Below are 14,863 nucleotides of genomic sequence, written 5' to 3'. Positions count from 1 at the left end.
TTTGACACAGCCAAGGAGTCACATATCAGATATACTGCATATCAGATATTTACATTATGATTGGTAACGGTAGCAAAGCAGTAGTTACAGTTATGAAGTAACAAGGCAATAATCTTATGGTTGAGGGTCATCATCACGACGTGAACTCTATTAAAGGTCCCAGCTTCAGGGAGGTGAGCACCACTGGCCTAGAGTTGTATAAGTGAGTCTCAGTTGGGGGATTACTTAGATCAGATTGGCCTGTGGGCATGTCTGTGGGACATTGTCTTAATTGCTAATTGTTGTAGAATGGGCCAGCCCACTGTGAGCAGTCCCACCCCTAGTCAGATCCTGAGATGTATAAGAAATGTAACTGTGTGGAGGCCAGGCCAGGCCAGGCAGTAATCATTGCTTCTCCATGGTCTCCCCTTCAGCTCTCCTCGAGCTCCTGCTTAGACCTCTCCCAATGATGGATTGTAACCTGGCTGTAAACCGTGATTCTTTTCCTCCCCAAATTGTTTAGTTAGAATATTTAAGCATAGTCACAAAAAGCAAACAAGAACAACGATGCATAAATGGCAGTCTAGACATTACAATCATTAAAATATAGGTTATATAGACATATTTGGGATATTTCTTAAATAGTATACCCAACTTTTAGTTTCAGTAAATACACATATTTATTTTCTTACATTATTTCTTTTTTTTTTTTTTTTTTTTTGGTTTTTCGAGACAGGGTTTCTCTGTATAGCCCTGGCTGTCCTGGAGCTCACTTTGTAGACCAGGCTGGCCTCGAACTCAGAAATCCACCTGCCTCCGCCTCCCGAGTGCTGGGATTAAAGGCGTGCGCCACCACGCCTGGCTTATTTCTTTATTTGATTGTACATTTTGTGTGTGTGTGTGTGTGTGTGTGTGTGTGTGTGTGTGTGTGTATGTGTGTATGTAAGAACATCCCAGTATAGCCCAGGTTAGTCCTGAACTCCCAATTCTCCTAAGTCTCTCAAGTACTGAGGTTAAAGGCAAAACAACTATGCTATGCTAGGGGTTTTCCCCATAGAAATGTGTGTGGTTTTATTTTGTACATTTATGTGTACATGGCCTGGCACCAGAAGAAGCCAGAAGAGGGAGTCAGATCCCCTAGGACTGGGGTTACACACAGCGTGAGCTGTCATGTAGGTCCTGGGAACCAAACCTGGGTTCTCTGCTAGATTAGAAAATGAACTTAAACCCTGGGTCACCTCTCTGGCCTCCCTGCTAGTTTATAATCCATTATGTGGTTCCTTGTTATAAACAAAGTTCTGCTCATTATCCACAAATCCTTTTTATGGCTCCTCGGTTATTTAAGTACATTTTTAGAATTAGATTTTTTAAGTTGTTTTTAAAGTTTTAGTGAATTTTGACCAGGTAATCTCCAAAAAAGTTGGACCCATCAGCAGTGACTTAAAAGTCCGTATCATTCCTATTTTGAAAGTTAAGCCCTATGGCCAGCAAGATCCTCATTGGGTAAAAATACTTGTCGCCAGCCTGCCTGAGTTCAGTCCCCAGCACCCACGTGTTTGAAGGAGAGGATCAACTTAATAGATTGTCACTGGACCATACGTGTGCTCTTGTGCACACTGACTAAGTTATTTTGAAGTTATTAGATGATCCTCTGAAGCAACTTGCCCTTTAGCAAACTCGGTCTGTGTTGGAAAGGAGTTAGGAGACACAAAGGTGTCCTAGCAGACTGAGTAGAAGGCTTCAGTTGCCTGGCGATAACAATCATGTCCTCCGGATCCGCACTAGGTGGGGTCCCAGCCCTGAGGGGCAGACACAGCTCCCATTCATAGGAGCCGGCTCCAGTTGAGGACCACTTGCTTCCTCTCCAGCGGACTTTCACCATCTCTCCAGGAATGCACCAGCAGTGACAGGACAGAACAGAACAGTGGGATTCTTGGAGGCCTTTTTGTCTCAGTGCTTTTGTCAGCCCTCTGCCACCCCATACTATACAGGTCTTTTCTTAGATGCTAAGCTCCCTGGTTTTGTGTTTTTAGGAGATTTCCGTGTGTGCCAATGTGTGTGCCTCTGCATTTGTGTGTGTCTGTGTGCTTCTTGGGCTTTTTCTTTGGCTCTTTGGTTTTCTGTCCCTTTGGGTTTTCCTATTCGGGTTTGTCCTTTTTAATCTTATCTTTCTTTCTTTCTTTCTTTCTTTCTTTCTTTCTTTCTTTCTTTCACACGCTTGTTTTCTAATGAGAGGAAACAAGAAAGGATGTCAATTTGGGAAGGTGGGGAGGGCCAACCATAATCAGTATATTATATGAAAAAAACATGTTTTCAGTTAAAATTTTTTTGGGAAAAAAAGAAAAAAGCACGTGCTCAGATTTTGGCTAGAGAGTATGGGTTTGTCTGCCTACTAATTGGAGAAGCCCTGCAAGTACAGACTTCTCTCTTGAGAGGATCCTCCAATCCAGATGTGTTCAACTGTGTACAAGTCGGCACATGTCACAAACTAAGGACTTGGTTGGTGCAGTGAAAGAATCTCTGGAATTGTCGGATTAGAGCAGGGAGGGAGGGAAGGTGAGTGTGCGTGAGAGACAGGATGCGACAATACTGTCCTCAGACTCAGGAGGCAGAGGCAGGGGGAATCACTACAAGTCCAAGCCCAGCTGAGCCTACACTGAGTTCCAAGCCCACTTGAGCCATCGACTGAGAACTCATCTCTAAATAAGTAAGACATTTTGGCTTAGAACACACAAAGCCCTGAGCTCAGCACTGTATATACTGAGCTTGGGAGCACACCCCACAATACCAATGTAGTGCTAGGAGGATCAGAAATTGAGTTAGAGCCCTGACTGAGAGGTCGGAGGGTGGAGCTAAAGGTTGGACTCCCGAAGGAGTGGTGGCAGTGGGGGTAATGAGGGAATTGCCTGGGCTAGTTATTAAGCTGTCAGAGAAAAGGCCTAGAAGTTAGTGGGTAATGGCTAGAGGAAAACAGAGAGTGCTACACTCTGCCCTGAGCTTCAGACCGTCCTTACCTCTCACCATTATCATGACCAGTTAGTGGCAGACACTGACTTCTTGGAACTGTCTATCCTGTCACTCAACTGCCCTTGAGTGTTGCACAGAACTCTGCCATGCATAACCCGGTAATGGCACCTTTTCCCACCACCCGGAAAATCTCTTCTGTTATCTCATTTTGGATTTATTTCCCCCTTGGAAACCTTTTCTCCAGTCCACTGAGCCTGGGCTGAGAACACCCCCAAGCTTTGTAATGTTCGAGAGTTCATACACTCTAGTGTATTCTCCCTCTACCAGGAAAAACTCCTTTGTAGTCCCCCTACCAGGGAAAACTCCCTGAAGACAGCACAGCACAGGTTCTATTACATCACTAGTACCAGTGCCAGTGCCTGGCACACAGTAAGTACTCTGTAGTATTGTGGTATGAATGAACTCGTTAAAAAGTAATGGCCTTAAAGAATTGGACATAGAACTTTAAAGCCTGAGGCACAATTAGTTACTTCTTTTGTGTATACGCCAGCTACTATTCCTTCTTTAAACCTTGTAGATGCTCTGTTGTTAATTTTTGTAGTATTATTCCAGTTCTTCTATCCGAGGTCTGTAAACCTGATGACCCTACCGAACACTTTCTGGACACAGAGAACCTTACTGAATATTGAGACTCCTGTTTTCTAGTTATTTTTTTAAAAAAATGGAGGAAGTGAAGTCAAAGCCTTCAGTTGGCTTCATAAAGTTTTGTAACCCTAAAAGTATGTAAGAAGAAAGTTATTGTGGAGTAAGATGACTTTATAGATAAATTTATCTTTTTCCATGTAATAATTTGAGTAGCCATCTGGTAAGAATTAACTAAGATGTATAACTATACTAATTACATTGTATTGAATTTCTGGGTGCTTACCATGCCTGTCTGCTTATTATACAAATAACTTGTTAATATAGGAATTAATATATTAAGATTTCTTTGTAGAGTGCTGTGGGAATTTATTTCATTTTGTAAGCAGTACAAAATCTTCAAATTCTCTGTGTTAGTTTAAAACACAGTACACTGGAGGGGAGTGTTGGAGTTTAAAATTCAGTATTCCAAAATCCAGTACTGCTTTGGATTATATTGTGAAGTTACATAGTTAAGTGTCTGGAAGATCACTTGATTTGAATTGAATCTGAAAAGTCTCTGTGTGTGTGAGCATGGGCATTCCCCCCCTGAAAGCCTCTTTGCCTTTCATTATAAAAGAGCCTGGTACTGCTTTCTGTTTTAAAAATTCAGCTGGAAAATTACCGAGTACAAACATTTGCCCATCAGTTCTTTCCTACGGAGATGACAGAAAGCTGTCTCCCAGTGCAAGCTGACATTTGAGTGTCTCTGTCGGTGAGGGTTGTAGTTTGTGGCTCTTTGCTTTTACTTTTGTAACTACATAGACTCTGGCTTCTACACAGTACAACTGATTTTAAAATACCATCTTTCTGAGTTTCCATGGTTGTTTTCAAATTTTCCAAAGCTCTGTTTCTTTCTGAGCCACTCTGGGGAGAAAAAAAAGGAGTCCTTGGGCATAACTTTTTTTACTTTAGTTAAGTTGAAATGGTGTGTTTATACGGGTTCCTGTCAGGTCCAAATGAAACTCCACCCCTCAAGCCCCCAAAGGCAATCCAGGTATCCAGAAATGAGCACATCTGGGGTATAGGAGCATTCCTGTCGGTAGATAGCAGCCAGCATTCCTCAGAAACTTGTGAAACCAGTTCTCTGCCTCAAGGAGTGATTTCCCTTTTCTCTGGCAGAAGGAACTTAAGGCTGGCTACCTGTGGTGCCTATGAACATATCAAAGCCCACGCAGGCCTCCTGGCTCCCTCAGCCTCCAGAGCACCCATTACTCATTTCAGAGTCTTAGCTGGCCAGCATCCTAGCCCTTCTCAGCATCTCCTCCCCTACCCTAAACTCCCTCCAGCTCTGTGCTCTCCTCTCCACTGCTCTTCATTCTCCTCTACCCACTGCCCCTCCCATACTCTGCTCCTGCTAATTTGCCCTCTCTTGCAGCCTCTCTCTGGCCCACCATAGCCATTCTATTTCTTTGTTGACTGTTTCTCTCTCTCTCTCCCCCCCTCTTCCCCCCCCTCTCTTTGTGTATGTATGTGTTTATCTCTTTCTCATCTATAATAAAAACCTCCCATTAATCATATCAAGGAGCAGCCGTGTCATCAGTTTAGACACTAAGAACTGATGTGTCTGAACAGATATATTCTTTAAGTAATAATTCTGGAAAGTGTCTTATCAGATGACTTAATCTTTGTGCATTTTTATAGTTACAAAATTGATCAGACAGTTACATAGAATGCATTTATCTATCCCTAACCTGTATTCAGGTTCACCTTGTTGCCTTGCGTTTTTGTGGCAGGCCTGTGTGTCCCTCCATTTAAATAAAGGTTTGCTCCTGGCGCTGCGCATGCTTTTTGACAAGCACATGATGATGTGTTTCCAGTGTTGCAGCCTCTCATAGAAAACCTTGGCGTACCCCAGAATCCTCTGCACGCCCCCTCTTTCTTTCTCTTGCTAACCACTGATAGATAACATCTTTTCCTTTGGCCTTTGTTGTGGTTGGTTGGGTTTGGTATGGAGGTTGTGGCTGTGGTTGTAGTCGTTTTTCCCATTTCCGAAGCTCTGCCTCTTCCTATCATCTGGGTGGGGTTATACGTATACCTTATTGTGTTTATACTGATAGCTTCTTCAGGTTGACTTCTTCGGTTTACACTGTTTAAGGCTCCTCCATCTGTGCTCATGGCCTGTTGGCTCCTGCCTTTATTACCAGTAGATGCACCACAGTTACCCATTTATCTATTGAGTGACATCATGAATGTCACCTGTGTTATTTTATTATGGATTGGCTGCTATAAACATTAGTATGCAGAAGTAAGTTTTCAGTTCAGTTGGGTGCATGCCTAGGAGCAGAGATTGTTGTATTATATGCTCAGACTGCTTAGCTCTGTAAGAAACAGACAAATGTTCAGTGTCCGTGTCTCTGCATGTATACTCTTAAAAATCAGCCTAATCCGAGCCGGCTCAGCAGTTAAGAGCACTGGCTGTTCTTCAACAAGGCTTGGATTTGATTCCCAGAACCCGCATGGCAGCTCACAGCTACATGTCAGTCCAGTTCCAAGGGATCTGAGTCCTTCTCATATCTGTGAGCACCAGGCCTGTGCGTGTAAGCCATACGTGAGGTGAACACCCATGCACAGAAAACAAAAGTAAATCTTTAAAAAAAAAAAAAACAGAAAACTACCCAACCTAATCCAAAACCTGGAGGCACACACTGGAAACTGTCAGCATGGTTACCTTAGGAAGGTGACAGAGAGGAATACCATGTTGGCTGACATTAAAATTTTTTTTTTACAGGAAGATCTTACTCTATGATAGTTTTATAGCTTTTTTGCCAAATTTTTTTTTTTTTTTTTTTTTTTTTTAGTTTGTGAAAATAAAAGTAACAGTGAATCAACAAGAGCAAAACCAAAGTGGTTCAGTCTACTTTCAGTGTTATGTCCCGGGGACAGGAAGTTGGAGTCCTGTAGTCTCTGAATTCACAGATTGGTAGAGCGCCTTCCAAATGTCAGGCTTTCGGACTACACACTTACCGTAACAGCCTTGAGATACCAACAAGACTTGGGATAAGGGCTATCCTGAAGCTAGTTTGTGGCTGGAAGTGTGTCAGGCAGTGTCTCCTGCGTTAACCATGTGTGTCTTACAGCCTTGCCTTAACTTGAGGCTTACCTGCCTTCTGTGGTTTGTGTGACTCTCTAGTGTTCTTGCTGCCCTTATCCTTCCGCCCTTGTTCCCAGTAAGGAACTTCACTCTGTCTATAGCTGCTTTCCTGTTGTCTATAGAATTCCAGTGAAGGGTTTGGGGGGTTATCCTAGACAAAGGGTGACAGTCAGGAAAGGTGCTGGCGCACAAGCACCTGAGTGGCCAGTCCTCCATTAGCTGCAGGCTGATGAGGAAAGAATTTCATCTGGATTTTATCCCATCCTTCAAGGTGAATTTTACACATGCTGGAAGGTTTCTGGCCGTGTGTGTGTGTGTGTGTGTGTGTGTGTGTGTTTTCCATATATTTAAAATACTTTTCTATGGATTAAGTTCAGCTTTTAAGATTTTTTTTTAAAAGAGACTATAATGTATTATAAGTCAAATTCTATGACGTTAAAAAATCACCACAGAGACCTAGAAATGTAGCTTGTCTAGCATGCATTTATCCCCATGCGTCAGTGAGCGAATGAATAAAGTCTTCAGAGAAACCGTCAATTCAGTGGGAAAGATGATTATTCTGTTAGTGAATTTTTTTCAATAAAAGTTGTCAGTGTTAAATATTATACAATTAAGTACTTTACCAAGTTACAGTCGAAAAGGAAAGGAAGACACTCTGTTCTGACAGGAACCTCATCGCCTGTTGATCAATCATTTGAATTTCTGAGCCAAATCTTTTTATAATTAAATTAATTGAATTAAATAGCACTGTATATGTGTGTAGGATCTTGGATTCCAAAACCCATAAAGTAATCCAGGTGTAATAGCCATTGTCATTGTGGAAGCTTTGTTCTAAAACACATGCTACAATTCACTGAGTAAGACTCACAGGAGTTGAGTTAACTCAGCCTGTTGACATGTTTTCTGTACCGTCTCACTGGCATGCGGACAGCTCAGTATCTACAAACCAGGCTTCCTACAACCGGGACAGACTAAGTCGCTGAACTGTAGAGAGCTACAGACCTGAAGGCAATGGGTAGTCTTTTAGTCAAGGACAAAAAAGAGAGTAAGACGGTTGTGGCGCTTCTCTGCTGCTGTTTTTCCTGACTGAGTTCATGGTTTGAGGAGCAGTGGCTACCTGGGGAATTAAAGACCGTTCTTAGTCCACCTCAGGACGACTGTGTGAGTGCATCATCTGTCTGTCATTGGAACTTCCGTCGTGGACGGCAATAGTCGTCCCCTTTCCTGCTTGTCTGTCTTTCCTGCTTGTCTGTCTTTCCTGCTTTCCGCTCTGTTTTCTCAGCCTCTGGGTCTTTCTGAAGATGTCTCCTCCAACGGCCTCCTCCTCTGTCTTTGTTCTTTGTGCCCCTTTCTTTGTCTTATTTCTCTGGTGTGATTTACCAAAGCCATTCCTGCCTCTTTGATGGAGTAGTACTTCTTTTTATGCCAAAAGTTGACATTTAAATCTAATATAAGAGTAAAGAAGTTATCAGTAATTGAATTTAATTTTCACATATGGAATACAACTGGTCACAGTGAAAATGAGATCTGATATTATAATCAGATCTCAGAGAATATAATGTTTTATGCAGTTTTAACAGCTTTGTGAATAGCTCTAAGTGTTCATAAGCTTTGACATGAAATTCTATTATGTTAGAAGCCATTTGGAAGGAATAATTTAAATAATGAAAAGATATGTAGAGTCAATAAGGATGTACAATATCTGTGATATTAGTAGGAACTGCAGATGGACTATTATATACACTATTTTAGAATAGCCACTTAGATTATGTGTAGCAGGTAGAAAGTATATTACTATTTTTAAAGCAATAAAATTTGTATCTGTGCTAGATCTTGTTAGAATGGACACACCAAGGCAATGAGAGTACAAACTCAGGTTTTTCCAATCAGTGTGTACATTCTATACCATAGCACATTTAAGAACAAAGTGTACTTTTATGTGTCAAACAGCTTTTAGAATCATCTGGGAGCACAGACATTTTAAGTCCTCATACCATTTAAGTGAAGAATTCTATGTCTAGGTTATTTTATTGATAAGCTGATACATGCTAGGATATTTGCAGGGATATTCATTGTAGCACTAATTATAGTTTGACTATGACGGTTATAAAATAGTGGTTTTTCTTCTGAGGACTTGTCTGGAGGATGTGATCAAAGCTTATGGATAGATACAAAGCTATGGTGTAGTAACTGCTTTGTTAATAATTACGGAATGTTAAAATCCTAGATATGCAACAGTAGTCAGTATATAAACTGTATTCTATACGTGGACGATTGCAGCATTGCAAGTGTTGTAGAAGACTGTAATGGATGATCTTCCATTACGCGCACGCGCACACGCACGCACACACACACACACACACACACACACACACACGCATACACAGTCACGTGTATAGACAGACGCAGGAGGAGAATGCATGGGAAAGATGACTTTCTCTGGGAATGTCGATATGAATCATTCAGGCTTATTTTTTGCTAGTGGCTTGTGTTATGATTATAGTATAAAATGGACATGAAGGTGGTTTTGTTTTTGTGGTTTTGGCTGAATGGAAATTGCATTTGTTTATTCCTTTATTGAAATGCTTGTCTCCATGCTGCCTGCCTTGTCTCAGATCCTGAGTTCAAGAGATCCATGTCTGCCTCTCATTGTCAGGGCTTCAGGCTGGTATCCAGCTCATTCGTTCATTATTTAAACTGATACATGATAATGTTATATATTTATGAGATTAGGACTGACAGGTGGATACACTGTATATGTGTAGGTCAGGGTAAGCCTGTCTGTCACTTGAAACATTGCCTTTTGTGGTAACACAATTTATTTACTGTAGAGCACATAATTGCCTGTAGTCACTGTGTTACACACTAGGATGTCAGGTTTATTTCCCCAATCTAGCTGTGCTTTTTTTTCTCTCTTTTTACTGAGAAAATGAACTACATATAAAGAAAAAATATTGTAGGAAATAGACTAAAAGAGGTGGGACTAAAGTAATTTTTAAAGACTTGGGTCTTTTCTATATTTTTGTTTAATAGAAAAAGAGTATATCATTTTACTGTAAATAAAGATTTTGATGTTTTATTTTGTTAAAAGCATGGTTGATAGGTAATTTATTAGCATAGTTACTACTAATATTTATACAGCTAACAAACTTGAATTTTTCTATTTTCATTTTTAGGCCAGAAATGTACATACAGGAGAATTAGCTGCAGTAAAGATCATCAAGTTGGAGCCTGGTATGTACTTATATAGTGTGTGTCTGTGTATGTGTGTGTGTGTGTGTGTGTGTGTGTATGTGTGTGTGTATGTGTGTAGTGTGTATGAGTGTGTACGTGTGTAGTGTGTATGTGTGTAGTGTGTGTGTATGTGTATGTGTGTAGTATTTGTGTGTGTAGTGTGTATGAGTGTGTACATGTGTAGTGTGTATGTGTGTGTATGTGTGTAGTATGTATGTGTGTAGTGTGTGTGTATGTGTGTGTGTATAGTGTGTATGTGTGTATGTGTGTGTGTGTAGTGTGTATGTGTGTGTGTGTGTGTGTGTATGTTGCTAGGGATTAAACCCTACCTGCTGTGGATATGTATTAAAATACTTTATTTATTTTTTATATAGTTATAATACATGAATATTCTGTATTTCTTTCCTTTTTTTTTTTTTCTTCTTCCTAAAATAAGTCTTTATATGTTCTTTCAGGTCAATAGCATATAATCGTATTAAATTATATCACGCATTAAATTGCAAGATAGTCACAATTGATATGACAGTTTTGTTGCTAAAGGGAATTCAATTGAAATATACATGTACAAAAGTTTTAAGTTGTATCAACTCACAGTGATAAAGTAATTTTCTATTGCAATTATAGTGAACACTTTAGCTTCATCTTTGGCTGTTAAAAAAGTGCAATTTGGGGCTGGAGAGATGGCTCAGCAGTTAAGAGCACTGGCTGCTCTTCCAGAGAAGCTGAGTTCAATTTCCAGCAACCATGTGGTGGCTCACAACCATCTGTAATGGGATCCTATGCCCTCTTCTGGTGTGCACCATGTATGCACACAGAACACTCATAAATTAATAAATAATTTTTTAAAAATTCAATTAGAACTCACACAGCCCTAACTATACTCTTGGGGACACTTAATAAAACCAAAACTTGTGAATGGGAGAAAGACTATAGGCAGGAGACAGGGCTGCTAGGAGTGGAAGGGGAGAGAGGGGTGGGGGGAGAAGGACCAGACTGCACGGCTTACGGAAACGTTGAAATGTGAAAGGACAAGTTTACTAATAAATATGAATTTCAAACTTTAGGGAAGAGTCAGTGGCTCTGTAAGAGAAAGATCAGTTAATATTCAAGATAATGATACTCTGTATATAAACTATTCCCTGATTGGTTTAGTTTTATAAGTCAGATCTCAGCTCAGTGCTTATTTGAGCAGCACTTCACGTTTCCGAAGATTATTTTAAAATATACTGAGATAATTGTTTTTGAAAACAAAGACCACACAAAGCCTGGCCAGTTCCTGAAAGTGTCTGGTGCCAGGCACAGTAGTTTTGGAGCAGGGCGGTGAGTATGTGGTAGTCTGCTCATTTCCTGGTCTATAAACTGAGGTGTGTATGATAGCGCATGGTTATAGTCATGAGGGATTCTGAATCTGAGTGGCCTGCGTATTTCACATACATTTCTGGATCATCATTTGTATTATTTCAATAGATGATACTGGGAAGTAATGTATTTTGGAACAGTTTAAAATCAAGTTTTCTGCTATAACACCATACGTTTTCTTGACACAATACTAAATTGTGATATTTCAGAATTCTTTTACTATTCCATGTGATAAGTATAGACTGATCTCCAAAATGTCACCAACTAAATAGCTGGGACTGTGAACAAACTTCCTTAGAGGAATTTGAGTAAACGTCTCCTGTTGTGTGCAGGTGGTGGGCGGGCGGGCAGGCGGGGCTCAGGAGGAGGCACTGATAATTATCCCTTTGCTGCGCACGGGAAGAGCAGAGGTCTGTCCTGACAGAGCGACTTGTACATGACTTACTTTGGATTACAATTCACCTTAGTAAGTACATTTTAAGAATCTGCAGGTCTCATTTATCAGTGAACTCCATGTTATGAATAGTGTAGAAACTGATTCAGTAAAGAACAAGGTCAAAGCTAAGGAGGCGCCTCACTAGGTAAATGATTTGCCTTGCAAATATAAGGACTGCTGTTTAGCTCCCCAGCACCCTCAAATGCCCGGTTGGTATGGAGGCCTTTCTATGCTCCCAGCACTAGCAAGACAGAGAGCGGATCCCAGAGCAAGCTGGCTAGCTAGACTAACCACATGGCTAAACTCTAAGTTCAAGTGAGAGACCCTGCCTCAATGTATGAAGTAACAGCCATCAAAAAGGATACCCACTGTCAATCTCTGGCCATGTACATACATATGTAAACACATATGCACACCAAGAAAAGGAGAACTGTATCATGTATAATGTGGTTTAGCTTAATTGTTAAATGTGATAATAAATTAAGCCTCTTTGAAAGGTTGGCACTTTCACTTCCTTGTTTTGTAAAAGCCATTGGTTTCCTATTAGAGGTCACTCACAAAGAGTAAACAGATTTCGGTAAACACTGATGACGTGACACTAGTGTTTCACCATTTTGTTCATATGTGTGAATGTATGATGTATATGTATGTGTGTGTGTGTGTGTCTGAGTAGGTCAGAGAACAAACGTCGATCCCTGACTTCACCTTGTTGGTGAAGAGGTTGGTCTGTTCACTACCACATACACTAAAGCTCTCCCCAGCTTCCGGGGAGTCTCTGCTCCCACACACTTAGCCTTGTCCTCAGGCTTGTGCCGCAAACACTTCACCCAGTGAGCTATCTCCTCAGTATCTGACCATTTGTTTAAACTTTTTATTGATTCTTTGTGAATTTCACATCACGCGCCCCCATCCTTCCATATCACCCTCTGCCCTTGCAACCTTCCCCCCAAAAGAATATATTTAAAAAAAAAATCACTGTGGAAGCTACGGTGTGTCACATAGCGTGACCTTTTGTCCACACATCTTGGAAGTCTTCATTGCAGTGAGTCACTGGTCTGGATCTAGGCCCCTGGCTTCTGCTACACTGTAAATACCGGATCCTGACCGGGACTCCTCTCAGATACGTGGCAGTTGACAGGTCTCTGAGTGTCCTCAGGCATCCGGCTTCTCAACGTTGGCCATTTTTCTAAGTAGTTGATTCCGTGTCACCTGCCCTGCCTGCCCTCTGTCGGGTGGTTGTTGTTGTTGTTATTAGTGACACTTAGTTGTTCCCTGCACTTTGAGCTTAGTCAGTCTTCACATCTGTGTCCTCAGTGTGTCCTTAGGTTTGCACTCGGCTTCTGGTAGTTTTCTTGTCTGCATAAAGACAGTCTTCCTTTCTCTCTTCTCTTCTTTCCTTTTTATTATATGGTTTTTGTTGTTTTGGTTTTTGTTGTTGTTGTTGTTTTAGTCTTTTGAGACGAGATTTCTCTGTATAGTCCAAGCTGGGACTAAAGGCGTGCGCCACCATGCCCGGCTAACTGAAACTTCTTCTGGTTGTCTCTTTCCAAATTTAAAGGTCTTCTCCACCAGAACACTTTTGTTCTAAACAGCAAGCAAGCTCTAGGTGGGCGTTGTTGTTGTCGTCTCACATTGCTGAACAGTTTTTCCAACCATAGCTAAAAATGGTTTCTTTATTGACAAATTTGAAGTGTCTTAGTTGGGTTTATCTACTGATACAGTGGGTTTTGCCCTCTATTCCAAGTTCAGTAACATCCTGGTTTTGAGTAATATACCTTTTTATTATCTAATAAAATCCTCTTTTTTTTAATGTTCGTTATTTATTTATTTATTTATTTATTTTGTAATAACATTAAATCCTTTTTGTTTGTTTTTCTTTTGGAGACAGGAGTCTCAGCATTGGCCAAGGTAGCCTCAAACTTGAAGGCTCAGGCAGTCCTCCTGCCTCAACTTCCCAAGTAGTTACAACTGCAACAGTCTGCCACTTACTATGCCTGACTGTAGAGAGGAACTCCTAGAATCTCATACACAGTTTTGTCTCCGGCAGTCTTACAGCACTGATGTCATTTCTGATGGTTTTTACATGGATACACATTAGAGATACTGGTGGCTTTGGGTCCAGGCTTCCACATTTTAAGATGGTGCTTCCAGTATTGCATATTAAGCATCAAGGGCTGATGAAGTGTTGATTGGCCTGTGTGTCATGGGGGCTCTGCCCACTTCACCTTGTCTTTGACGCTGTCTGTTAATGTCTTTTGTTGTGTCAGTTAGCTCATAAGAGCCATGAGCACATCATCTCAACAGCTGTTTGTTGACGCTTAGTACATGAGAGAGCCATTCAGAGTGAAGGGATGGAGATGATAACAGCAGGGCTTAGGACTTGAATTTGTATCTCACAGGGGGAGGCAGAGCAAAGGAATTAATGTGTGATGCTGTGGTTGCTCACTAATGCTCAGATTGGGAAGTGGCTTGTTGTTTCCTTATGACTCGTGTGCTCTGCCCTCAGTACGCCTAGTACTCCTAGTGCTCTTAGTGCTCCCAGAGTTCTGCCCTCAGTATTCCTAGTGCTCCCAGTTCTCCAGCACTCTGTCCTCAGACATCCACTCCTAGTGCTCCCAGAGTTCTGTCCTCAGTATTCCTAGTGCTCGTGGTGCTTCCAGCACTCTATCCTCAGACATCCACTCCTGGTGCTCCCAGAGTTCTGTCCTCAGTATTCCTAGTGCTCCCAGTTCTCCAGTGCTCTGTCCTCAGACATCCACTCCCGGTGCTCCCAGAGCTCTTACACTGATTTTAACTTTACTGAGTTATGATAGTGCCAACTCCCCTTCTATGTTGCCTGAACCAAATGAGTCTGCCTAGCATTTTGTACTTTAACACTTAAGTCATTGGGGTATTTGTTTTGTTTTGTTTGTTGTTTATTTTAGGCATTTCACTTGGAAAAATTATATTTTGGCTATTTTGTAACCTAATCTGAACCTTTCCCTTTGTAATAGATGAGTCTGTTAATATATCCAATATGTTGTTACCTTTAGGATGTTTGAATCTCACTTCGTCCGCTTATTTCATTTGTTTCTTAGAACAGGGTTTCTCTGTGGAGCCCAGGCTGTCCTGGA

The 14,863-nt window shown here is 41.2% G+C and overlaps 1 protein-coding gene across 2 annotated transcripts in view; it reads left to right on the top strand.

The window, feature by feature from the left end:
• Map4k5 (mitogen-activated protein kinase kinase kinase kinase 5) overlaps nt 1–14,863 on the top strand; it is a 91,368-nt gene that overhangs the window by 10,038 nt on the left and 66,467 nt on the right. For both annotated transcript variants that reach the window (XM_021178702.3, XM_085830402.1), the window contains exon 2: nt 9,898–9,955. In XM_021178702.3, the coding sequence (XP_021034361.1) occupies nt 9,898–9,955 (58 nt within the window). The remainder of the gene's footprint in view (nt 1–9,897; nt 9,956–14,863) is intronic.

Source organism: Mus caroli, unplaced genomic scaffold (assembly GCF_978045245.1).
Source record: "Mus caroli unplaced genomic scaffold, Mus_caroli_1 scaffold_14, whole genome shotgun sequence".
Lineage (NCBI taxonomy): Eukaryota > Metazoa > Chordata > Mammalia > Rodentia > Muridae > Mus > Mus caroli.
Note: the sequence above shows the minus strand (reverse complement) of the source record. Positions and strands in the feature narration are given on the sequence as shown.